Consider the following 25,221-nt stretch of genomic DNA (forward strand, 5'->3'; position numbering starts at 1 on the left):
GGTACGCACCTCGCGAGACCCCCATGTTGGGCCCCATCTTGAGACGGGAGTGCACATGGATGAGGGTGCTCCACACGACGGGGCAGGCGAAGTGGCCTGGCATGAACTGCATGGTGGCTGCCAGGTAGTCACGGGGCTGGTAGCTCTCCTCAGTGGAGTAATCTGCAGGGCAGAGAGTGGGTCATGTGGGCATGGCACTCTGGTCACACCGGGGCTGCAGGGGGAGGGGAGAGGAGAGAGAGCAGCTTACCATCGGTGGGCTGGGCGCGCTGCCGGTAAGAGTTGTAGGGAGTCTCGCTCTTCCAGATGTCCTCCTCGCTCTCCGCCACCAGCAGCGTGTTGCAGACATGGCTGTCGTGCAGGTCCTGCAGCAGCAAGCGCTGCAACAGACACGGGGTGGGCTCAGGCTGGCTTGCCATGGCCCGGGCCCCAGGGCGAGCAAGGCTGGAGCCCAGGGCCCAGGCCTCCTTGCACTGGTGCTGCAGAGGGAACTGGAAGCTGGGCCAAGCCTAGGAACCCCTGTTCATTCAAGAGCCAGGCTGAGCCTCAGAGCGTCAGAGCCTCCCCAGGAGCCACATTACCTGGTTAACGACCCTGCAGATCTCGCCAATCTTCCTCACCACGGTCTGGTGGAGATGCAGACACTCCCCGGCCGGCTCCTTCCCAGCCTCAGCCATCGCCACCTGCTCCGCACTCAGGCTGCTTCGTGGGAGTGAGAGAGGGAGGTCAGCAGGCCTATGGGGTGCAAGCTACGGGGCCCAGCGACGGGCACAGTGCCCAGGATCCCCAGCCACACTGGGGAGCTCCTTTGCAGCTGGCAGGGACAGGGGAGGAGGGAACGCCGGCAGAAAGGGCTGGTCTCCCAGTAGGCAGGAGGGATGGAGAAGGGGAGGAGACACAGTCAGGACCCCACGCCTGGACAATGGAGAGAGCAGCAGCCGGACAGGCTGGCAGGACAACAGAGGGAGAGACAATGGGTCACTCCTTGGCAAGGAGATGGGAACTGGGGCTGTGAGAGCAGAGACCCAGGACTGGAGCGCAGGGCTGGCGATGAGAGCAGTCACATGGGGGTCCTAGAGAGAAGGGCAGGCAAGGGGCTCTCAGACCCTGCGAGAGCAGGCTTGGGGCAGGTATGCTGGAGCGGCATCGAGAACTCGCACCCTGCAGCGAGACTCTGTCTGCTGTGCGAAGGATCAGCAGAGAGGAGGAAGTGGGAGCCAGTGGGGAGAGGCTGGGAGCAGCAGAGGCCACAGAGCTAGAGCAGAGTCCTGCTGAGTGGGGTGTGAGGCTTCAGACAAAAAGCAGCAGAGTTGTTAGCAAGGAAGGCAGCTTATCCCATGAGTGGCTCGGTGCCTGCCCCAACCCCCTGGCCACAGTCATGGCTGGGGGCAGCTGGGAGGGCAGAGCGACAGGAAGCCCCACCCAACTCAGGTCACAGAGATTGGCAGCATTAGCCCAGCTTGCCCTGCCAAGCGTAAGAACCAACTGCCCAGCTGTTTGTTTGAGATCGTGAGGGTTGTGACAGGGGCTGTGCTGTCCTGGGCCCCGTATGACATGGTTGGTACCCAAACACCCCAGTGGTGGGCTGGGGCAACCAAGGCGCCCCAGAGACAGAGAGCAGACACAAGGAGTGAGCAAGGCTGGGAGCATGCGACAGAGGGGAGCAAAGGCACTCGAAGCAGAGAGCGGGAGAAGTCCACGGGCCAATGTGAGTGACAGGAGGGGGTGGGGGAAGAGGGGAGCTGGCACATGACCTTCGTTACCGTGTGTGAGAATACACCTCCACCCGGTCCTGCTGGATCTTTACAATGAGCCAGAAATCCGGCATCAGGGGGCACTTGGGGTCATGGTCGCTCATCAGGGCTTCCTCGCACTCCGAGTCACTGCTCCCTCCGTCGTAACCTGACACAGAAACACGGGCCCTGTGAACAAGCCCCTCCGCTTCCTTCCAGAGCAGGAGCTGGCACCTTGGAGCCCAGTGCCCCACCCGCTGCCCTGGAGGTGCCCCAACCCAGCCCCTCCCACACCACTGCCTAGGGTAGTGGGTGATTGATCCTGTGCGACCCTCCCCTCCCAGGGGAGTCCCGTGCCCCACGCTGCCTGCTCTCGCCGAGGGGAATCTCACCTAAGTGATCCGAGTCCATGCTGCCCTGGCTTGACACTAGGCTCTGCACTCGGCTGGGACGCTGCTTGCTGGCACCTGCGGGGGAAGAGGGAGCACTTAGCAGAGCACTTGTTGCAGCGCACAGACCCTAGGCTCCCAGACTCTGCAGGATGGGACATGACACCTGCTGACTAGCAGCACAGGCCCAGGGTGCCAGGAGGTACAGCGATGGGCCTGGGACTGACTCTGGAGCGGCCTGCATGTCTAGGGACACCCAGCACAGCCCAGTTCCAAACCCCCATGTGCCAACAAGCAGAACCAACCCCCCAGGCTGGCACAGAAAGGGGGAGGCAGCTGGCCTTGAGACACCCCGTTCCCAGGAGCAGGGCTCCCCCTGCGCAGAACACCTGTGTCAAGCAGGGACCACACGGCAGCACCAAGGAAGCTGCTCTCGTGCTGTGGGCTCCAGCCCAGCTCCATGCAGGGCTCCTACCTTCCCTGCCCTGGGTCCCGGAGTCAGCCAGGCTTGCTGCAGATGGCAATTTCTCACCACTCCCCTTCTCGGAGGACAAGGGCAGGAACTGAGAGTGGGGAGGGGTCAGGGGGGTCATCTCCTGAGCTGCCTCCTCCAGCGAGCTGTGCCCCACTGCTCCACTTGGCTCCGGCCTCAGCACCTCCTCTGGCTCCTGCGCCCAAACCAGGGGCTGTGTTACTGACCTGCCCCCAGGCTGGTTCCCAAAGTTCAGCTCCCCCATGCCGTCCTGACAGCATCCATCCCTCTCACCTCATCCTGCGTCTGGCTGCTCTCGCCCAGTGGATTTCTCATGTCTGGCCCAAACTGGCTCTCACCCACGGGCCAGGCCCAGAGGCCCTCAGCCGCCTGCAGCAGGGAGGGCACTGGATGGTTTGGCTGGAGGCCTTCGGCATCTGCTCCGCTACTCCTCTCCTGCCCAACGTGGCTCTGGGCTGCTCTGGTGCTCCCTCCTGGCGTGGGCTGCTGCAGGCTGGGGACAGCGCTGGCGGGGGTCTCCAGGGGGTGCAGGCGGCTGACGGAGACGTAGTGGTAATCACTGCCCTCTACGTTGAGCACATAGCCCGGCAGGGTCATTCTCCGGAACTCCTGCAACACAGAGCCCAGGAGAGTGCACTGTAAGGGGGGGCCGGGAATTGCCAAGGGGAGAGCAGAGAGCACAGGCATTGCCAAGGGCAGAGCAGAAAGCACGCTGGGCATGCACACGAGGGGTGAGGTAGGGTACATCGGTAGGGGCTGTGCGGCTCTCACCTCTCTGAACTTCTCCAAGGAGTGCTCAGGCCCAAAGACAAACTGCAGTGGCACCACCTCGCTGTGGCAGCTGGGCCTCCCCTGGGAGCTGTAGACGTGAGTGGCGACCCGTTCCAGGATGGAGGCGCTGACCGCCTGCGAATGGCGCAGCGCAGACACCATCTCATCATCCAGAAGCCAGCGGATCTAAGGGTCAAGGACATGATCTGGGTGACCTGTGCCCACACTCCCCACCATGCACCCTAGGCCTTTATCTCCCTCCCCAGCCATGCCTACTGGTGGCCAGAGGTCAGAGACACTCCTGCATCAACCCCAGGCCATGGCTGGATTCAGACAGGCCTGCCCAGCAGGTGGGCAGCACACAGCCAGTGTCCTGTGCGTCCTCAGCAAGGCCTGGGGCCTGCTCTCAGCATGCAGCCTGCTGCAAGCAGCAAAGGTCCCTGCCCTGAGACACGCTTGGCTGGGCAAGGCGGCGGCACTGTAGTGCCCAGGGAGGGCACCCAGGGCTCACCTCATTCATGGTGGCTTCGACAGCTTGTCTGTGTACCCCTGGGAGGTTGGAGAGCGCTGGGTGCCTATGAGAGAGGGAAGAGTGGGGTTCATTCTCCCGCACCCCCTGCACTGCAGCCTAGCACGGAGCCCAGCTGCCAGGCCAAGGGTTGCAGTACCTCTCGCCTCCCGTAGATGGCAGCCGCTCCAGGTTGTGCATGATCTCCTCGTCAGAGCGAAAGGAGGAGGGCTGCCCGGGCGAGCGAGTGAAGGAGATGCTGCTCTCAGATGTGTACCTGCCATGGGAAGAGAGCGCAGGCTGGGACAACATCCCCCGAGCCCCAGGCAGGAGCCACACGGAGGTGGCTTCAGTGGAGTGCGGGGGCCCCAGGCAAGGGCTGAACAGTTGTGAAACAGGGAGGCCATTTCTCCCATAGCCAGGGACCCTGGTGCCACATCACAGGGAATCAGGGCAGGAAGGTCCATGATGCAAGGGGGAATTCCATCTTCTTTGTCTGGAGGGGTCAATTCAGGAGAGCCAGGCCAGTCAGGCACCCGGTCTGTAGGGCTAGGGTAGCCAGCCCAGCCCCACACCCACCTGTTGTGGTGAAGGTCAGCATTTACACCTTCTATCTCCAGCGGCAAGGTCAGCACAAAGATGTCCAGGGTCACACAGAGGTCGCTGAGGTCAATGCTAGCCATAGCCTGGCAGCTCTCCAGGCAACTCAGCACTTCCCCTGAGGAAGGACACCAGGTGGTCAGGGGAAGGGGCTGGCATGGGGGTCCTGGGCAGGTCGGGGTTCGGCACAGACAGGTGGAACAGGCCCCTGAGGAGTGCCATGAGGCAAGAGCCCAAGTCCTGCTGTTCCTGTGCAGCACCCTGGAGCCACTTTCCCAGGGACCAGGAGGGCTGGCTGGCTGATGGCACCAGCACAGTACTAGGAGATCTGGCCTCCAGCCTGGGATGGAACCTGCCTCAAGCAAGCAGTATCTGAGGCAGAGGGAGAGACGAGCGTGCTGTGCTCCAAGGGGCTCCACTCACTCAGCCAGCAGCCTGGCACTGACCTGGGCTCCCCGCTGGAACCCTTCAGCTCAGGATGCAGCCAAGGCCCTAGCCTTGGCGGCCTGCAGGCATGCTCTTACCCAGGCAGGTAGGCAGCGACCGCACAGGCATGGAGCTGTGCTGGCTGCGCAGCTTCACTGAGCAGGTCAGGTGCACAAAGAGCGGTGGCATCTCCTGCTCCAGGAGCTCCTGCTCATTCAGCGAGTCCCCGCCCAGGACACTGAACGAGTCATCGTCGTGGTTGACGGTGTTCGAGTCCGAAAGGGAGCCCAAGTCTGGGAACTCGTTCTCCAGCTTCTCCCGATACTCCACCTCCAGCTCTGGGTCACTCTCCGTGGCAATGCAGCAGCCAGACACGGTCCCTGCACACACACACGCACACAGTGTAACCACACCATTATCCTGCTAGTGGAGACGCAGCTCACAGCAGCAGTGCTCCATTGCCAACATGGCCAGGACTGGCCCCTCAATGAGCTGCATTTATAGTTGTGGCTACACGAGGGCTTCTGCCCATACAGCTACGGCAATTGGGGGCGAGATCTTCACACTGCTCCAAGAACGATGCTGGAACACTAAGTGCACTGCAGCCGAGCTCCCCTCCCTTGTAAGTCCAGCCCCCCCGGCACTAGTGCCAGGCACACGCTCTCGTAGGGAGGACAGAGAGTTACCTTCTTCAGCTGCCAGTTCAGCCTCCGACCCCTCCATGTCCTCGCTGCCCTTCCTGTCTGCCTGGTCCCGGGAGGCCTCCTCCTGAGCAGGGGGAACAACCTCGTGTCAGTCATCACTGCTCCAGTGCCCCAGCAGCTCAGCAGATGCCCAAAGGGCAGACTTCGGGGAGACAAATGGCACCTCCTTCCTCAGAGGAGCCTAGTTCACTTGTCCCACCACCAAGGCACTGGGGCAGAGCTAGGCACAGGGACCCGAGTCCCCACCCTACACACACCTCTTTCTTGGCACAGGGCGGACAGTAGAAGAAATAATGAGGATTCGAGAGCACTGGCTTAAAATGCAAACTCCCAATTTCCAGGAACTTCTCCTGCCGAGAGAGACATGAGATGGTGAATGTGAGACTGACTCCCTCCGGCCCCAGCCCACTGCATGCTTGCCCCTCTCCCTCACCTGGATGATTTTATGCAGGTCAGGGTGCACCTGGCAGGGTTGGCCATTCTCCAGCAGGGATAGGGGAAACTCTGGGCAGCAGCTGGCGCTGATCTTTGGCTCCTCAGTGGGGCATGAGAAACTTCTGTGGTCCTGCTCGCTGTAGTCCTCCATCTCCGCACTGATGAGGCCACATGCATACAAGCCAGATGGGCACAATACGAACCATGAACAGAGTCAGTGTCACCTTCAGGTACAACGCCTCCATAGAATCCTAGAATATCAGAGCTGGAAGGGACCTCAGGAGGTATCTAGTCCAACCCCCTGCTCAAAGCAGGACAAATTCCCAACTAAATCATCCCAGCCAGGGCTTTCTCAAGCCTGACCTTAAAAACCTCTAAAGGAAAGAGATTCCACCACCTCCCTAGGGAACCCATTCCAGTGCTTCACCACCCTCCTACTGAAAAAGTTTTTCCTAATATCCAACCTAAACCTCCCCCACTGCAACTTGAGACCATTACTCCTTGTTCTGTCATCTGCCACCAATGAGAACAGCCTAGATCCATCCTCTTTGGAACCCCCTTTCAGGGAGTTGAAAGCAGCTATGAAATCCCCCCTCATTCTTCTCTTCTGCAGACTAAACAATCCCAGTTCCCTCAGCCTCTCCTCATAAGTCATGTGCTCCAGCCCCCTAATCATTTTTGTTGCCTTCCACTGGACTCTTTCCAATTTTTCCACATCCTTCTTGTAGTTGGGGGCCCAAAACTGGATGCAGTACTCCAGACGAGGCCTCACCAGTGCCAAATAGAGGGGAATGATCAGCTCTCGATCTGCTGGCAATGCCCCTACTTATATAGCCCAAAATGCCGTTAGCCTTCTTGGCAACAAGGGCACACTGTTGGCTCATATCCAGCTTCTCGTCCACTGTAACCCTTAGGTCCTTTTCTGCAGAACTGCTGCCTAGCCATTCGCTCCCCAGTCTGTAGCAGTGCATGGGATTCTTCCGTCCTAAGTGCAGGACTCTGCACTTGTCCTTGTTGAACCTCATCAGGTTTCTTTTGGCCCAATCCTCTAATTTGTCTAGGTCCCTCTGTATCCTATCCCTACTCTCCGGCGTATCCACCACTCCTCCCAGTTTAATGTCATCCCTAGCCACCTACCAGACCTATAACCCACTCAGCCCAAAGTGAAGGAAACACCTCTGTCCACTGCAGCTGACTCCACTAGGTACCCATACTGCCACGCAGGCCCTGCTGGGTACTGTGCCCCCCCGCTAAGCCCTGGGGGGTAGGACCCAGGAAGAAGAGTTGAGGGACAGCAGCTAGGTATAAGGTCTTGGACTCTATACGAGGGCTGGGGGGGAGCTGAGTCTATACCAGGCCTTTGCCAGGCTTTCAGGAGAGGAGCCGAGGGAATCAGACCAGGGTCTGGATAGACACACTGACAGAGTTCAGCCATGCAGGGAAGGGGCGGTGCCTCTGGAGAAGTGGGCAGAGTGCAGCAGTGTCCCTGCTCAGTGCTGACTGGGGCTCGTCGCACTCCACGTAGCAGGGATTCAGGGCCCTGCAGTCACGCCACAGACCTTGGCTCAGCATGAAGTCCGCCAGCCACAGAACCCATCCTGCAGACATCTCATACCATTCTGTTCCTAGGCACTGTACCCCTTGGTAGCACCAGGGAGTGGGAACCGGGCAGGACACACTGCAGCCACCAGCCCAATGCCGCATCACTTCCTTAGCCCTCCTGCTCCATGATGCTGTGTTTCCTCTGCGTGGCAACGACCCATGATGGGCCAGGAGCTCACGGCTCTTCCCTGAGTCAATACAAAGGGTGGCAGATGGCTCCTACCTAGACTCTGAGATGAGGATGCCCCTCTCCCTGGAGGGCAGCTCCTCCTCCTGCTCCTGGCTGGCTGCCCTGGGGTGCGTGTGGAAGTGCCGGTGGCTCTCGCGGAAGGCCCGCACATGGCTGCAGAGGGTCAGCAGGAAGTGGGTGATGTCGATCTCCTGCAGCAGCTCCTCACAGTAGTCCACAGCTGTGAGAAGGTCCTGGGAGCTGATGCTATGTGACTGCTGCAGGCTCTTGAACAGCCCTGCGGGTGCAACACCAGGCTGAGTGCACGGCTGTGCCCAGCAGGGCGGGAGGTGGGAAGGTTACTCTGGCAGCTCAGTAAGACCCCAATGAGAGGGCTTAGCAAGTGGTGCCCGCTCTGGGCTGAGCTCCCCACAGCTGTGCCCACAGACCCGGGACCCAAGGGGCCATGCAGGAACATCTTTAAGCCAACTCTGACAAGAAACTAGTTCCGGGCAGAGAGTTCTCCCCTCCCCTCCCCTCACCCACCAAAGAGTGGGGTCTAGGGAAGGCCCTGGCTCAGCCCTGCTCCAGGCCAAGGCACAGCTCCTTGCCATGCCCCTCCTTACCTTTCACGTAGCACTGGTGTGAGTGCTCCTGAAGCAGCGTGCAGTAACTCACCAGCTCCTTGTGCTTGTGGTCTAGCCAGGTGGCATTTGGGGGGCGCTCCAGAAACTGGGACCTGGAAAAGAGCAGCAGCGTCACCACTCAGCCCTGTTGGCGTGTCACATCCCTGGAGGACGAGGTGACCTGTGCCAGATTGGGCCATGGCCAGCCTACAAGCTCTTGCAGGCAGGCAGTGCTGTGAGTGAGAAGGAATATGCCAGCAGACCAGGGCAAGGCTGGAGCCAGCATCCTGCACAGGAAAGACTCGACTGTGCAGCCCTGAGGTCCCTGCACTTGCACCCCAAGGGGTGCGCCATGGGAGCTGGCTTTACCTAAAAAAGATGTCCCGCGGAGGCCGGTGTGCCCGGGGGCTGACCATCTGCTCCCTCAGCAGCTCCAAGGAGCAGCTATAGATGTAGATGGGGCAGCGGAGTCGGTGGCCCTCGCTCAGCTCGGGCTGCGAGGCCTGGCAGTTGAAGGAGATGTGTATGTCCTTTCGCAGAGACGTGCCTGGCTCTCCTGGGTCCTGGCCTGCTTCTGCAGAAGAGAGACGCCCTGAGGGAGAGCTCCCCATTGACAGCCCAAGACACCAGCCACTATGTCTGGGCCTGCCCTTTCCTCACTGGATTGTCCATTCAGCTCAGTACGCTGGTATCCTTGTTCCCAAGAGCCCCCCTCTGTCTTGCTCCCAGCTCCCTCAACAGATGTCTTCTCCAGGCCCACAGGGAGCATGAGGCCGGTTTGTAACTTCCCTTAGACTCTCCACACCTGAACACACTGGCCCAGGGCTTTCCCACTCCTGTCCCCTGCCACAGCTCCTGTCCCCTGCAGCATGACCCTCTGCTCCTCAGACACTAGCCAGCCAACTGATTCCCCCTCCCCTTTTCAATATCGAGGGCTTTGTATGGGGCTTGAACACCCCCAGCCTGCAGTGCTGTCTCTTCCCCTGCCCCTGTGGGGCTGTGATCTCCAGCAGGGAGCAGGTGGCTCCGCTCCATGCTACCAGATCAACACAGCACACTCCGAACAGCCTGTCGGGACAGGGTCTGTGTGAGATCCAGGGGCCTTCATGGCAGAAGAGCTGGTGTCTGTCTGTCACCAGAGCTTCACTCTGAGAAAGCCCCATTGCTTTGCTGAAGGCAGAGTCACCTTGTCTGCAGCCTGTGCGCCAGATTAGTGGACGTCCATTTCCCAAGGAGCAGCCGCTCTGGAGGGGTGCCGAGCAGGCTGCATTCATAGCTGTGCTGCTCGGGGACTCCTCAGCCTTTCCCCACACCCCTACCAGGGGATGGGCATATCACACAGCCATGCCAGGCTGAGCCAGGAGCAGCACATGCTGCACAAGCCTCTGGTCTGCCTGGCGGTGGCAGGCACTCTGAGTGGGAGAGGAGGACTCTCCTGGGCTCCGGAATGGGCTCTGCCCACAGAACACATGGGGTGGGGAGCCGAGGCGAGTACCATTGGCTGGCGTTACACTGAGGGCAGGTGGGAATGCCGCAGCCGCCTCTTCGAATCTCGTTCTACCCAGCTCCCCACAGACAGGATCCAGGCTCTCTCCTGCAGAGCCGTCCTCCTTTGCGGCTTCCTCCAGCGCACAAGCCATCAGCTTCTGTACATCTAGAAAAGAAAAAGAGGTCAAGCCCTTCCCGCATATCCTGACGGGTGGGGGCCACTGTTAGCCCAGCACCCCAAGGACAGCTTGGAGGGCCAGCCACTGTCTAGGTGCCTTCAACCCAAGTTAGAGAAGCAGCCAACTCAGTAGCTCAGCCTGGGTAACTGGTATCAATCCTTAAAATATTCACTTCCTGTGAGAGGCAAGGTCCCTCAGAGAACGCCCTGCCAGCTGCCCCAGCCTTCATTCCTGGGAACCCCAGCGGGCTTCACTCAGATCCCCCCGTGGCAGGGGTGGGGAGCTCTAGGCATGCCCTAAACCAGGTGGTAATAAACGGGAAAACCAAACCGCCACACGGGAGCCAAACAACAGCCAGGCAGGTCCCCAAGCACTACAAGAGACCCACTGCTAAGCCCCTCAGGCCCAAGCTCTGCCCATCTCCACACAGCAGGAAGGCTGTCCCCCCGAGAGAGTCACTCAGCATTCCCGCTGCTGCCTGACTCAGCTCTCTGGCTCAGCGGGGCAGACTCACCAGGGAAGGTGGCTGGCAGGAAGGTGACGAAGAGGTGCTGTGGACTGACCAGCTTGGCGTAGCATCGCCACTGCAGAAGCAGCCCAGCAGCACTGGCCGGGGACACGTCGGTCTCTGGCAGCTCTGCACTGCACAGGCTCTGAGGAGAGAGCACAGCAGGGTAAGGCTGCAGGGATGATACAGAGCAGAAACACCTCCAGGGGGCTGGCCGGCCCTCAGGTGCAGCAGCCTCCGTGTCCACACGCTCGACCTGCTGACAGAGCAGTCTGGCTCAGACCTGGGCTGCTGCACGTTGCGTAGGCTAGGGCTCCCCCACTGCAGGTATAGCACAGGCGACCATGGGGCCAGCTCAGGGCCGGCTCCAGGCCCCAGAGCGCCAAGCGCGTGCTTGGGGTGTCATGCCGCGGGGGGCGCTCTGCCGGTTGCCGGGAGGGTGGCAGGCATCTCTGGTGGACCTCCCGCAGGCGTGTCTGCGGAGGGTCCGCTGGTGCCGAGGCTCTGGTGGAGCATCCGCAGGCACGCCTGTGGGAGATCCACCGGAGCCGCGGGACTGGCGAGCGGCAGAGTGCCCCCCACGGCGTGCCGCTGTGCTTGGGGCAGTGAAATGGCTAGAGCCGGCCCTGGGCCAGCTTCCCCAGGCCCTCCTCAGCCTCGCTCCTGTCCTGTGTCATCCCTAGCCCTTTCTATCGCTGCCCTCTCCATAGGCAGTGCCAGCTGGGGCAGTTCTGCCAGCTGTGTGCCTGCCCCAGAGCGAGGCCTTCGCTTCTCCCAGTTCCTGGGCAGCCAAGAGAGGCTGGTGGGTCATCACAGACGGGGGCTGGATTTGAAGAGCTCCATCTCAATCCTTGCCACAGGGCTCAGACTGTGCTCCAGCAGCTGCCCCCTTTGTGCCATGTTCAGGAGTTTCCGGGGCAGGGGAGCATGAGGCCCCCAGCAGCATGAGGGACATGGAGCCAGGGGAGGTACCTGCAGGGCGCTCGTGGAGCCACTCATGTCCCTGGTAGCACTACTGCCAACAGGGTGAGCAGCCAGAGAGGGATCCTGCTGTTCCAGGGGTGCACGGGCCTTCAGGGGCTCTTCTGGAACCAAAGAGACAGGTTGTGAGGAGGGGAGTCCAGGAGCAGGGCACCAAGGGCCCTGCCTTGCTCACGTCTCCAGCTGCCAGGCTCTCACCCCTTACCTCGGATCACTGGGAGCGTGAATGGGGGCAGGTGGCCATCGCGCTCCCGCTGTAGGACCTGCTCCATGAAGGCCATGTGATCCGAGTCCGCCAAGGGGATCTCCCGGTCGCTGAGGTCATGCTGAAGGCAGCCGTGGAAGAACTCTAGCAGCATTTCATTGGGTGCAAACGAAGAGTCCTTGGCCATCACATCATCCTCTGCTCCAGAACATAACCACCAGCATCAGAGACCCGCTCCAGCCAGCTACTGTCCCAGCACCCCTCCGGCCAGGCAGGCCATTGCAAAGGGCCAGCTGCATGTGGCTGGGGAGGTTTTCCCATTATGTCTGCAAGGTGAGCTTATACAAGGCTGAGAGGGAGCCCTCTGCTACCAGCCACACAAACCTTTCTGCACCCACCCACACCAGATACTGGAACCACGCTGAAGACAAGGTTCAAGAGGTAGGAGGCCACAAGACAACACAGAGACCCAGGCCTGGCACTAACAAACAGACCTGCTACCAAGCTAACACAAGCACAGGAGCAGCAGCAACCCCCAACATCTCTGTCAGTGACCCCGGGGCTGTAGGAGCCACTCCGCATGCCCCAGCTGGGAGACACAAGGTAGCACCACTGCAGGGAGGAGAGGAGGCAGCTCCCTTGCACTGCTGTAATAACTGGGGCCCAAGGGGCCTCCCTCAGCTGTGCGGTCAATGGTGCGAAAGCAGATGAAAGTTTATAAAAACGTTCCAATCACCTACATCAATCAATGTTAACAGAAAAAGTACAGAAGGGAGACAGACCACATCCATCCAACACTAGGCAGCCTGCTGATACCACCCCAGAGTGTCGGAATATTGCTGGAGGACTGCGGGACAGAAATCGATGGACCAGAACTGGTGTGTCATAAATTAGATCCAACTGGTGAACAAAATAATGACACGCTGGGGCACTGCACCCATCACCTCGTTTGGGGTCCTGAGAGCACTGGCTGAAAGACCCCCATCCCACTCTGGCACACCAGGCGCCACAGCAATACTGATGGGCCTTCACTGGCCTGATCCTAAGAGCTGCCCTGGCCAGACTGGGCCAGAGAGAGAGAGATCACCTCACATCTCCCTGGCTCCAGCTAGATCCCTACCACCACCGGGAACGCAAGGCATTCGTTTCTGCTGTTGCCCCTTCTCCCTCTTTTTCCTTCCCCACCTGATTTCCTCTTTCCTGTGGGAGCCTGAAAGACAACAAAAAGCAATTTCCTGAACGGCCTGAGGGTGGCACTAGTTTCCCAGAGCTTGGATTGCTGATTAGTCTCTGTGCTGTGCTTGTGTTTCTCCAGCAGAGAGATGGCAAGTGAGCCACCACCAGAGGCAGCAGCTGCATATCCCCTTTGCTTTGCTTTTCTCTCCCCTTTGTAGGTGCGCATCTGGCTTGGTTTTGAAGGAAACAAAGAAACTAAGCAGCAGCAAATCCTGCCCTCCTTTCTTCCCCAAAAGCACAATTACCACAGTCAATACTATGGAAAGGACTGTCCCTGCTAACAACTCTGCAGCAAAAGGAGTGTGGTTACAATGAATGCCCGACCCAGTATGTCATGTTCCCCAGGCTTCACTGTCCTCCTTCTGCTGCCTATCTCCAACAACTGTCAGTGCTCACCTCCCGTCAGCATGAGGAAGAACATTTCGATCTGCTGGCATTTGGGTAGCAGCTTCAGGAGGCTGAACTGGAATGGAATCTCATGCACATTGGAGCCAGCACCCATGTCAGGGTCTGCAAGGAGAGCAAGGGAGATAAGGCACTGCTCCCTTCTGGGGCACCAGGTGGCTGGACCCACAAGGAGAGCCTGCCAGCTGGAAGCAGCACCAGCTGGGAGACATGCACACTAAAGACGCCTTTGTTGCTCACTGTGTGGTGGCATCTAAAGCCATGGAGGGGGAGGAATCACACAGGATTTATTATTAATTATTTGTATTATGGTAGCACCTAGGAGTCCTAGTCGTTGAGTAGGACCTCACTGTGCTAGGCACTGGACAAACCCTGAACAAAGAGAGCGCCCCTGTCCCACAGAGCTGCCATCTAAGGACAAGAGATGGCCACAAAGGCATGCCATTGGTCAGCATGACAGGCAGCGGTCTCAGCACACAATTGATTGTAGGCGGCAGAGCAAAACAGATTTTGCAGGAGGCTAATGGTTCCTTTGGGGGGCTGTTTATAGGGAGCTCCACCCAAGTGTGAGGGGCAGCAGGGGACAAATCACAAAAGGGCTTGCTTGAGAATTTAACAAGAGGAAGCTGGAGGGTGGCACCTAGGGCCAAATGGAGGTGGGATCTGGCTTTTCTACACCAAGGGAGATCATACATAGGGTGGGGATGCTTGTTAAGGGCATTGGAAGTAAAAACAAGGAGCTTACATTTGATAACAAGAGAAGAGGAAGCCAGTGAAAGGATGCAGAGAGAGGGTGTCAAACAGATGGTTAAGGGTTAATGTCTCTTTTACCTGTAAAGGGTTAAGAAGCTCAGTAAACCTGGCTGACAACTGACCAGAGGACCAATAGGGGGACAAGATACTTTCAAATCTTGGTGGAGGGAAGTTTTTGTTTGGTTCATTGTTCGCTCTCGGGATTGAGAGGCTGGGATATCATACCAGGTTCTCTAAATCTTTCTTAATCAGTCTTTCATGTTTCAAAATTGTAAGTAGTAGCCAGGCAAGGCGGATTAGTCTTATGTTTGTTTTCTCAACTTGTAAATGTGTCTTTTTGCTGGAAGGATTTTTACCTCTGTTTGCTGTAACTTTGAATCTATGGCTAAGGGGGGGTGGTCCCTCTAGTCTATATGAATCTGAGTACCCTGTAAAGCATTTTCCATCCTGATTTTACAGAGATAACTTCTACTTTTTTTCTTTAATTAAAAGTTTTCTTTTTATGAACCTGACTGATTTTTCCTTGTTTTAAGATCCAAGGGATTGAATCTGAACTCACTAAAGATTGGTGGGGGGAATGGAGGGGGAATGGTTAATTCATCCTTGTTTTAAGATCCAAGGAGTTTGGATTGGTGTGAAGCCTCTCAAGGCAAGCCAGGGAGGGGAAAGTCTGAGGGGAGAAGGAGGGGGATGGTTAATTTCTCCTTGTTTTAAGACCCAAGGGGTTTGGGTCTGGGTTCCCCAGGGAAGGTTTTGGGGGAACAGAAAGTGTGCCAGACACTAAATTCTGGCTGGTGGCAGCGTACCAAACTTAAGCTAGTAATTCAGCTTAAAAGTGTCCATGCAGGTCCCCACTTTTTGTACCCTAAAGTTCAAAGTGGGGGAAAAAACCTTGACAGAGGGGTAATGTGGTCAAAGCTACGCAGCAGGAAATCCATATGAGTGGGGTAGGATTGCATCAGAATCCATATGAGTGGGGTAGAATTGCATTGGTCGAGGCCAAAGAAAAGGATGCTGCAGTAATCAAAAGATGAGAGATAACAGGAGCCAAGATGAGAGGTTTAGCTGCATGGCTAGATAGAAAAGCAGTATCTTAGACATGTGTGCAGTGTTACCGTAGCCGTCTTGGTCCCAGGATATCACAGACACACGGTGGGGGAGGTGATATCACCAAGAAGTTATCCACTACAGGAGATTCCCTCCCCCACTTCTCTCTGATAAGATGGCATGCAGAAAGAATACACAAGACTTCTGCCTGGTCCACACCAGAAAATTAAGTCGGCTTAACTATGTCACTCAAAGGTGTGAAAAATCCATCCCCCTGAGCAGTGTAGTTAAGCCAACCTAATCCCTGGTTTAGAAAGTGAGAGGTCAACGGAAGAACTCTTCTGTCACCCTAGCTACCACCTCTCGGGGAGCTGAATTACCTACCCTCACAGGAGAACCCTCCCATTGGCCTAGCTAGGGTCTAGGCTGAAACGCTGCAGCATTCTAAGTAAAAGCACACTACTAGGTACTGCATAGATGCAAGGACCCAGGTAGAGGCGTGAACCAGAGGGCCTGAGTGACCAATAGTATGGTGTTGTCCACGGTGACGCAAAAAGGACGTAGCAGGGAGGGTTTGTCTGGCAACGGTTAGGGTTCTGTTTTAGCTGGCAGCTCGCCATCCACAAGGAGATGAGAAAGACAGGCCCAGACCGTAGTTTCAACAGAAGACAACAGGTCTGGAGTAGAAAGGCAGAGGTTGAGTTATCAGCGTAAAGACGATTGTTGAATTTGTGGATGTGGAAGAGATTACCCAAAGAGAAGGTGTTGAGGGAGAAGACAAGGGGACAGAGCCCTGGGAGCCCCACATGAAAGCTGGATGTGGGGCAGGGGATAAGATTAATCCTCTAAGGACATGCTGAAGGTGGAGGAGAACCAGGAGAGGACAGAATCATAGAAGCCAAGGAAGGACAAGATTTCAAGAGGAGGAGCATGGTCGAGTATGTCCAAGACAGCTGACAGGTCCAGGAGGAGGAGGATGCAGTGCTGGTCCTGAGCTTTGCCTAGGAAGAGATCAGAGACTTTGGCAAGAGCATTTTCAGTGGAGTGCAATGGGCGAAAAATGGATTGGAGAGGGTCTAGTTTGGGACTGGACAGGAGGAGCTCCAGACAATGCATTCTGGGAGTTCAGAGAGGGACAGGAGACAGGGCAGTAGCTGGAGAGGCAAGTGGGGCCATGGATGGTTTTTTGGTTTTAAGATGGGAGAAACCTGTGAGGGGCAAAAGCCAGAGGAGAGCAAGGCGGGGGATGAGAGAGGATGGAGAGAGATCAGGAGATGGGATGAGTGGCAAACAGATTACAGAGCGAGAGATGCAGACGTTTCTTGTCTGCTATGACCTGGAAGAAGGAGAGAGTTGTTGCAGGGCACGATGCATTTTTTCAATTATCTCTTGAAAGAAAATCAGTGAGATCCTGTAGAGCAGTGATACTCAGATCTCAGTAGCCAAATTAGTAGTCAGCATTACCCAAAAAAGCCACAGCCGTGTGAAGTGATTGTTTCATTTACTATAGTGCTGTAGAGTCATATTTAAACAGTATGACTGGGAAATACTTTATATTTTGTATATATTCTCCCTGTGGGTTTGGGGACAGAATAGGCCCACTGCTCCTTCTGCATATTGTAAGAGGGGACTAAAAGGGGGCTGCCTGGAGAAGGATGGGCTCCACCAGGTTAGAAATTGCCAAGACACCATATGATGAGCAAGTCAAGGATGTCCATACCAGATTGATCACAGCCCCTGTTAATAATGACTGCGCCATCCGTCTCCAACAGGGCAGACGCGACAAGTATACTACAGGTGTAACGCCAACAAAGAGGAGCCGTGGAAGAGATAACATCACCGTAGTCACATGGAATGTAAGAGCAGCAAAGAATTCTGTGGCACCTTATAGACTAACAGACGTTTTGGAGCATGAGCTTTCGTGGGTGAATATCCACTTCGTCAGATGCATGACATCTGATGAAGTGGGTATTCACCCACGAAAGCTCATGCTCCAAAACGTCTGTTAGTCTACAAGGTGCCACAGAATTCTTTGCTGCTCTTACAGATCCAGACTAACACGGCTCCCCCTCTGATACATGGAATGTAAGGACATTGAGACAAATAGGGAGGTTGAAAGAACTCACATATGAAATGGAACAATACACCTGGCACTGCCTAGGAATCTCTGAGGTCAGATGGAAGAACTTCTGAGAGGTACTAATGGAAGAAGGACATGTACTCTATTACAGTGGAGAGGACAAATATGTCAACAGCATAGGATTTCTTATGCATAAAGATATCAAGAATTAAGTATTAGGATGCTGCCCAGTGTCCAGCAGGCTTATTTCCATCTGTTTAAAGGCAGTACTATTTAATATCACAGTGGTAAAAGTCTACGCTCCTACAACAGATTATGACGATGAGGAAACTGTAAAAATCTTCAATCAGCTCCAAGATATCATCGATAAGGTACACAAGAACAATATCCTGATTGTACAAAGAGATTGGAATGTTAACATGGGTACTGACGCACAGGCAGATTGGTGAGATTATTGTGGCCCTTTCTGTAACATGGTAACCAATGCGAGAGAAGTAAGACTTTTGGAGTTTGCCAGCTATAACAATCTGGTTCTTGCAAACACATTAGGAGCAAATAAAGCATCCAGATGATCAACATGGCACACACCTATGTCACAGCCAGATCGACTACATCATGGTGCCAACCTGATTTCATTCTGGGATTAACAGAGCTAAAACAAGGAGCTTTTCCGGTGCTGATATTAGAAGTGATCACAACCTTGTGATGCTAAATTTTTGGCTGAGGCTAAGGAAAACTGTCAGGCCAAAGTTCACCAGAACCAAGTTTGACTTAGAAAGACTCAGAGACCAAAACATTGAAGAGTCATTCCAAGCAATGATCAGCAGAAAATTTGCCCCACTGCTTGCTCTAGACGAATATGTAGAAACAATGATCAACAATTTCAATGCTGTAATGAATGAGGCAGCAATGGACATCCTCGGTAAACATCGTAAGACGACAAAACTAGTTCAAACTAGATGCAAAGATAAACAAAAATAGATCTGGAACTAGGGATCTAAAGGCAGGAGGTGGCCTGGAATTACTTCAAGTCAAAGTTGCAGAAACTATCAGAAGCCTGCATCCCAAGAAAGGGGAAAAAAGTCACAGTCTATACCTTCTGCCTAAGTGGAATGAACAAGCATCTCAGAGAGGTGATTAAGAAAAAGCAGAAAGCCTACAAGGAGTGGCAGATGGTAGGGATTAGCAAGGAAAGCTACCTTATTGAGGTCAGAACATGTAGGGATAAAGTGAGAAAGGCCAAAAGCCATGTAGAGTTGGACCTTGCAAAGGGAATTAAAACCAATAGTAAAAGGTTCTATAGCCATATAAGTAAGAAGAAAACAAAGAAAGAAGAAGTGGGACTGCTAAACACGGAGGATGGAGTGGAGGTTAAGGATAATCTAGGCATGGCCCAATATCTAAATAAATACTTTGCCTCAGTCTTTAATGAGGAGCTTAGGGATAATGGTAGGATGACAAATGGGAATGAGGATATGGAGGTAGATATTACCACATCTGAGGTAGAAGCCAAACTTGAACAGCTTGATGGGACTAAATTGGGGGACCCAGGTAATCTTCATCCAAGAAACTGGCACATGAAATTGCAAGCCCATTAGCAAGAATTTTTAATGAATCAGTAAACTCAGGGGTTGTACCGTACGACTGGAGAATTGCTAATATAGTTCCCATTTTTAAGAAAAGAAAAAAATGTGATCCGAGTAACTATAGGCCTGTTAGTTTGACATCTCTAGTATGCAAGGTCTTGGAAAAAAATTTGAAGGGGAAAGTAGTTAAGGACAAAGAGGTCAATGGTAACTGAGACAAAATACAACATGGTTTCACAAAAGGTAAATCATGCCAAACCAACTTGATCTCCTTCTTTGAGAAGGTAACAGATTTTTTAGACAAAGGAAATGCAGTGGATCTAATTTACCTCGATTTCAGTAAGGCATTTGATACAGTTCCACATGGGGAATTATTAGCTAAATTGGAAAAGATGGGGATCAATATGAAAATTGAAAGGTAGATAAGGAACTGGTTAAAGGGAAGACTACAACAGGTTGTACTGAAAGGTGAACTGTCAGGCTGGAAGGAGGTTATTAGTGGAGTTCCTCAGGGATTGGTTTTGGGACCAGTCTTATTTAATCTTTTTATTACTGACCTTGGCACAAAAAGTGGGAATGAGCTAATAAAGTTTGTGGATGACACAAAGCTAGGAGGTATTGCTAATACAGGGAAGGACCGGGATATCATACAGGAAGATCTGGATGACCTTGTAAACTGGAGTAATAGTAATGAGATGACATTTTATAGTGAAAAGTGCAAGGTCATGCATTTCGGGATTAACCACAAGAATTTTGGTTATAAATTGGGGACACATCAGTTGGAAGTAACAGAGAAGGAGAAGGACCTCGGAGTATTGACTGATCACAGGATGACTATGAGCCACACTGGCTGGTGGTTAGATCCCACTGCCCAATGGTGCCAGGTTTACCTTGCCACATAACATAGGGCCAGTGGCTCCAGAGTGGGAAGGGCTTTCAGAACAGCTCAGCTCCCAGGGGAAGTACTCATTGCTCGAGAACAGTGGAGATGCTGGAACGGAGCTTGCCTGAAAGCCTGGCCCCCAGCTGTACAACAGAGAGCCAGCTGCCGGGACCTTGCTGACAGAGAGCCTCTGGGGCTGTTCTAGTTCCCGTACCACTGGTGGACCATGGCTAGCTGCAGTGCCAACATGAAACTGCACGAGCAGGAACGTGTCCCCTTGCTGTGCTGCCCGCCAGGACCCTTTTGCTTCCGGAGGGATGGTCACCCAGGTTAAATGAGTTGAGGTTTCTGGGCAGCTAGTGCACCAAATCAGGAGGTGCCAAGGGAACATGACCCACAGACAGGTAGCTGCAATTTCTAGCTAAGGGATTTAGTGCTCCAAGAGGCTCAGAAGGGTCCTGAGAGCAGAGCTCCTGGAGCATGAAGGGAGCTCCTCATGGTTTGGTCTGTAACCCTTCCTACATTCAGCTGTCCATCTAGGTGTTCAGCCCACAGTAGGTGAGCGCCTGCTCCTAAGAGGGATTCTCTCTGCAAAGAACCTGAGACACTCACAGTGCCCAGCCAGGGAACAGGGAATGGAGACAGACAGTAGCTCTTCCCTGCCCAGAACTGCTCCGCAAGCCAGAGCAGAGGATTTCTCCTCCCCTTCCTTGAGACCTCAGGGTGCCTGCCGGCTTTCACAAGCCCGCTCACCTCCTCGCCAGCTGAGCCACAGGCTGGGTGATCTGTGGGAGCTGCACAGGAGGCTGAGGCTGTCGGACAGAAAGAGGGAGCTGTCAGAGCTTCAGAATGAGCTGCTGAGAACTTCGTCTTGCTGGCAATAGGCTCTGCCCCTGGTTCCGTCCATCATGCCAGAGCAGAAACAGATTCTTGACTCACCTTCATCAGCCTTGGCTTCCAAAGCCGGGGCCACCCACTCCTTGTTCTGGCATAGCTGGCTGATGTACTCGAAAGTTAGCATGGTGCTAATGCAGGCCAGATCCCTGGGGTACAGCTGCAAGAAGGATACAGGCTCAGTCTTGAACAAGCCTCAAGCAGAAGACGACCCAGGGCAGAGGAAGTCTGAAGGCAGGAGGGTCCATCCCAACCGTCCTGATCTCCCTTGTTTCCACCCTCATCCCCTGCTTAACCTGTCGCTCTCCTCTGGCTCTTTCACTTACAATACTGTCATGTTTTAGTCTCTCTCATCTTGGAGAGGCAACAGGAGTCAAAGGTGGACTTCCAACTATTGCCCCATCTTCCTTCCATCGCTGAAGGCACCATCCATAAATTGGTGACTGAGTTCATCTCCTCCAATTCCACCCTAGACCCTCCAGTACAGCTTCTGCCCCTTGCACTCCAGGAAACCACTTCTGATGAGGACTCCGTGACCTCTCCCTAACCAAAGCTTAGAACCAGTGCTCCGCCTTCACCTTCCATGATCTATCAGCCATGCTTCTCTTGAAACCTTGGCCCCCTTGGCTTCTGTGACTGTCCTCTCCTAATTCTCTAATCTCACCTTCAGTGTGTCCTTGTGTGTCTTGCACCTTGCTGGGGGGGGGGGGGGGGTTCCAAAGGGCTCTGTCCTTGATGCCCTTCGCTTAGCCCTCGACACCTTATCTCTAGGTAATTTCATCCATCTACACAAATTCGACAGCCACTTCTATGCTGACGACTCTCAGATATACCTCTGCTACAGACCTGTCTCCTTGTCTCTGTTAACCAGTACGTGCTGGCTAGCATATACACACATCTATCTATCTTGTATTACTAGGTATTATCCACACTATTATATATATTAGTATCTATTAAACACAAATATTATAGCAATTGCATAGTTTTGGGAGCACACCTTCTGCATAAAGTGAATGTAAATGGCTCCTGAAGACTGGTATCACAAAGAACCTTTTCCCCTGTACATTATTATTGCCTCATAGCTAAGGCTAAGTTTTTGTCACAGATATTTTTAGTAAAAGTCACGGACAGGTAACGGGCAATAATGAAAAATTCATGGAACCCCATGACCTGTCCTTGACTTTTACTAGAACTACCCATGACAAAATAGGTAGCCTGGGCAGCTCAGGTGTGGGTGGAGGGGAGGAGAGCTGGGAGCTCCAGGGTCCCCCTCCGGTGGCGGTTCCAAGCTGCAGTGGTCCAGAGCTCTGGGGTCCCCCCTGCCACCTGTGGGGATAGGGAGCGGCAGGGGTCCCTCCTGCCAGCCAGCGCTGGCTGATGTCACAGAGGTCTTTGGAAGTTACGGATTCCGTGACTAAAATTGCAGCCTTACTCAGCAATAAACCTAACTGACATTGGCTATTTGGTCTCTGAGTATCTTTCATAGTGAACCAAAGTCAAACAATTGTCCATACAATTTATCAACATGTCCAAACTAAAATCTTGGCCTGCCTCCCTGACATCTCATGGATAACTAGCCATCAGCTCCAGCTCAACCTGGCTAAAAAGCAGAGCTCTTAACCTCCCTCCTGCATCTCCTTTCTCAGTCACTGCGTACACCATCACCATCCTGCCCGTCACTCGGGAACACCTTTGACTAAGACTCTCTTTAGGTCCTCACATCTGGGTATCTGTCGCTCCAATTCTTTCTCCACAGCATCTGTAAAATAGGGCCTTTCCTAGACACGCACGCAGCTGAAGCACTCATCCAGGTGCTAATCACTCCACATCTCGATCGCTGCAACAATCTCCTCCTGGCCATGCCAAAAGCAGCCAGTGCTGCTGTAGAGATCATTTTCTTACCCCGTTGCTTTGACCAAACTCCTTTCTTTGCAACTCTTTACCAGCTCCCCTTGCTTTACTGCATCAAATGTAAGCTACTTGCTTTCACTTTCTCTCTCTCATTCATGATTGTGGTGTCCACTCCTGCCTCTCACTATCCCAAGGCCAGCCTCCTTCACCCACTTGGCATATATTCAAACAAACACCTTTGTACCTTTCTCCCATGCTGCCCCTCGCATCCCATAAACATCTGCAAAGCTGCCTCACTACCCTCCTTCAAATCTCCCTTAATGATTTATCCTTGTGCCTAGGAACCCTAGTCACGGGCTGTGCTAAGCGGTGCACAGACAGAACAAAGACAGTCCCTGTGCCAGAAAGCTTCCAGTCTGAGCATAAGACAGAGAGGGGTACAGGCAGACGGGGGAGCCCGCAGAGACAGTGAAATCCTATTTATCATCATGATGGGTAGTGGGTTCAGCGCACCAGCAGATGGTTGCCATAGTTCTGTGGGTATCACAGCAAAGGAGAGCTTTGAAAAGGACCACCAGATAGCTTTGACCTCCCCAGGTCTCCTTGGCCATGATGCCCAGAAAAGACCTGACAACGGCAAGGCCGCAGGAGTGTTGAGACAGCTGCCCATCCTGCTGAGTAATACTGTTCCATTGTTTCCCTGACTTTGCCGTCTGTCCGACCATCTAATGTCCCATGCTTAGAAATCTTTGGTTTGTATTTGCACAGGGCCCGGCCCAATGGGGGCCTGGCACATGACTGGGCTCACCATCCTCACCCAAAGCTGGACTGGCAGCAATGGCACTAATGCATATCCACCCCCTGCCTCCACCCAACCCCTCAGCCCCGGAAACACAGCCCACTGCAGGACCTGCAACACCCACACCCATGCGTGCCTACCCCCTGCCTCCACCCAACCCCTCTGCCCTCTGGGGGGAGGGATATCTCAGTGGTGTAGGGGGAGGGATAGCTCAGTGGTTTGAGCATTGGCTTGCTAAACCCAGGGTTGTGAGTTCAATCCTTGAGGGGGTCACTTAGGGATCTGGGGCAAAAATTGGTCCTGCTAGTGAAGGCAGGGGGATGGACACGATGACCTTTCGAGGTCCCTTCCAGTTCTAGGAGATTGGTATATCTCCAATTATTACTATTACCCTTGGAGACTCACAGCTTTGGGGATCTTCTGGTAGGGCAGCCCTTGGAGATACCTCCAGTTCTCAGCAGTGCTGTGGATGTGGCCACTCTGTGGTTCCACCCAGCACTCAGTGACCAGGTTCAGCTCGGTGTCCATTTCGATGGCCTCCACCTCTGTGTCATTGTCATCATCTGTAGAGAAGCTGGAGAACAGCGAAGGTGGGGTGAGCATCCTGCACATCCAGGTGTTTGCTCAGGCCTCTCCACCATGCTGCACGGGTTCCAGAAACCCCCCAGGCAAGCACCACCCGCCTACCCCTGTAGCACCTTCTACCCCCAGAGAACAGGCATCAATGGCTAGCCTGCTGCCACAGCAGGCCATGCCCAGCGAGGCACATGGGCATTGCAGCTCCAAGCAGCCACAGCCCAACAGCTGCCAAAGGTGCGCTAGGTACAAGCCCTCCCCATCCCCACACACTGCCTGACAGGCCCGAGGCCAGGAGCCAGAGGGGCTGGCTCTCAGTGCTACCTGGGAGACTGACCCCTGACCTCACCTGTCCTTGGTGGAGGTAGAGTGTGGCGGGAAGAGGACATACTGCACGATGCAAGTGTGCTTCTCTCTGCCGCTGCAGTCATCACTGGAGGAGTCACTCTGCGGCCAAGATGCTGAATGAGTTCGACTGGCAATAACGGCACCAATGTGTGCCTACTTCCTGCCTCCACCCAACCCCTCTGCCCCGTCACTGTGCCCTTGAAAACACAGCCCACTGCTGGACTGGCAACACTTGCACCCATGCGTGCCTACCCCCTGCCTCCACCCAACCCCTCAGCCCCCGAAACACAACCCACCGCTGGACTGGCAACACCTGCAACAATGTGTGCCTACCCTCTGCCACCACCAAACCCCTCAGGCCAGTCACTATGCTGCCAAAACACAGCCCACATCCAAATCAGTCTCCTGTCACTGCTCCCCCAGATCCCCAAATCCCTCTGACCTACTTCCCCATGCCCCTGCAACAGCCCACCCTCAAATCCCATGACAGAGTCCACCACATCCCTCTGCCCCAATCCCCACCCCTCCCCCAATCCCCACCCTGTGGCAGGGAAGTGGAGGGGGAGCCTTCACCTTTACAGCAGAGAGCCCCCTAGTGCTCCATGGGACCCTTCAGCCCCAGGGCTGGGGAGGAGACAGGAGCCGCTGAGCCCCAGGGAAGTAAGTGGGTCTCCCCACGCTCGTTCCCATGGTGTCTCAGAGAGCATGTTCCCCTGAAGGGGCTGGGAGAGCAGGCTGGGTGTGGTAGGGACAGGACTCACCCGTATGGGCAGCTCCAGCACCATATTGATAATTCCGTCTCCACTGGATGCAAAATGGAAGCCCTCTGACAAACGGACCCTGGGCAGCACCACAGAAAAGCACTGGGAGATGAGCAACTCCTCCACTCCTCCTCCTCTGACAGGAGCCCCTCAGCCACAAGAACTCCTCAGGCCCCCCCAGCAGG

At 54.8% G+C, this 25,221-nt stretch overlaps 1 protein-coding gene across 1 annotated transcript in view; it reads right to left on the bottom strand.

Moving 5' to 3' along the window:
* The window catches only part of SZT2 (SZT2 subunit of KICSTOR complex), a 76,827-nt gene that overhangs the window by 29,476 nt on the left and 22,130 nt on the right, over positions 1 to 25,221 (bottom strand). The window contains exons 17-43 of the mRNA XM_050961273.1: positions 25,037 to 25,115; positions 24,277 to 24,374; positions 23,757 to 23,925; positions 20,747 to 20,861; positions 13,450 to 13,563; positions 11,818 to 12,015; positions 11,604 to 11,716; positions 10,638 to 10,776; positions 9,952 to 10,110; positions 8,826 to 9,030; positions 8,457 to 8,569; positions 7,885 to 8,128; positions 6,058 to 6,217; positions 5,882 to 5,974; positions 5,607 to 5,688; positions 5,019 to 5,300; positions 4,474 to 4,612; positions 4,055 to 4,171; positions 3,898 to 3,961; positions 3,387 to 3,572; positions 2,889 to 3,224; positions 2,598 to 2,790; positions 2,126 to 2,200; positions 1,764 to 1,902; positions 582 to 702; positions 251 to 380; positions 10 to 162 (exon numbers count right to left, since the gene is read on the bottom strand). Coding sequence (XP_050817230.1) covers positions 10 to 162; positions 251 to 380; positions 582 to 702; positions 1,764 to 1,902; positions 2,126 to 2,200; positions 2,598 to 2,790; positions 2,889 to 3,224; positions 3,387 to 3,572; positions 3,898 to 3,961; positions 4,055 to 4,171; positions 4,474 to 4,612; positions 5,019 to 5,300; positions 5,607 to 5,688; positions 5,882 to 5,974; positions 6,058 to 6,217; positions 7,885 to 8,128; positions 8,457 to 8,569; positions 8,826 to 9,030; positions 9,952 to 10,110; positions 10,638 to 10,776; positions 11,604 to 11,716; positions 11,818 to 12,015; positions 13,450 to 13,563; positions 20,747 to 20,861; positions 23,757 to 23,925; positions 24,277 to 24,374; positions 25,037 to 25,115 — 4,016 coding nt within the window. The remainder of the gene's footprint in view (positions 1 to 9; positions 163 to 250; positions 381 to 581; positions 703 to 1,763; positions 1,903 to 2,125; positions 2,201 to 2,597; positions 2,791 to 2,888; positions 3,225 to 3,386; positions 3,573 to 3,897; positions 3,962 to 4,054; positions 4,172 to 4,473; positions 4,613 to 5,018; positions 5,301 to 5,606; positions 5,689 to 5,881; positions 5,975 to 6,057; positions 6,218 to 7,884; positions 8,129 to 8,456; positions 8,570 to 8,825; positions 9,031 to 9,951; positions 10,111 to 10,637; positions 10,777 to 11,603; positions 11,717 to 11,817; positions 12,016 to 13,449; positions 13,564 to 20,746; positions 20,862 to 23,756; positions 23,926 to 24,276; positions 24,375 to 25,036; positions 25,116 to 25,221) is intronic.

Source organism: Gopherus flavomarginatus, chromosome 7, assembly GCF_025201925.1.
Source record: "Gopherus flavomarginatus isolate rGopFla2 chromosome 7, rGopFla2.mat.asm, whole genome shotgun sequence".
Lineage (NCBI taxonomy): Eukaryota > Metazoa > Chordata > Testudines > Testudinidae > Gopherus > Gopherus flavomarginatus.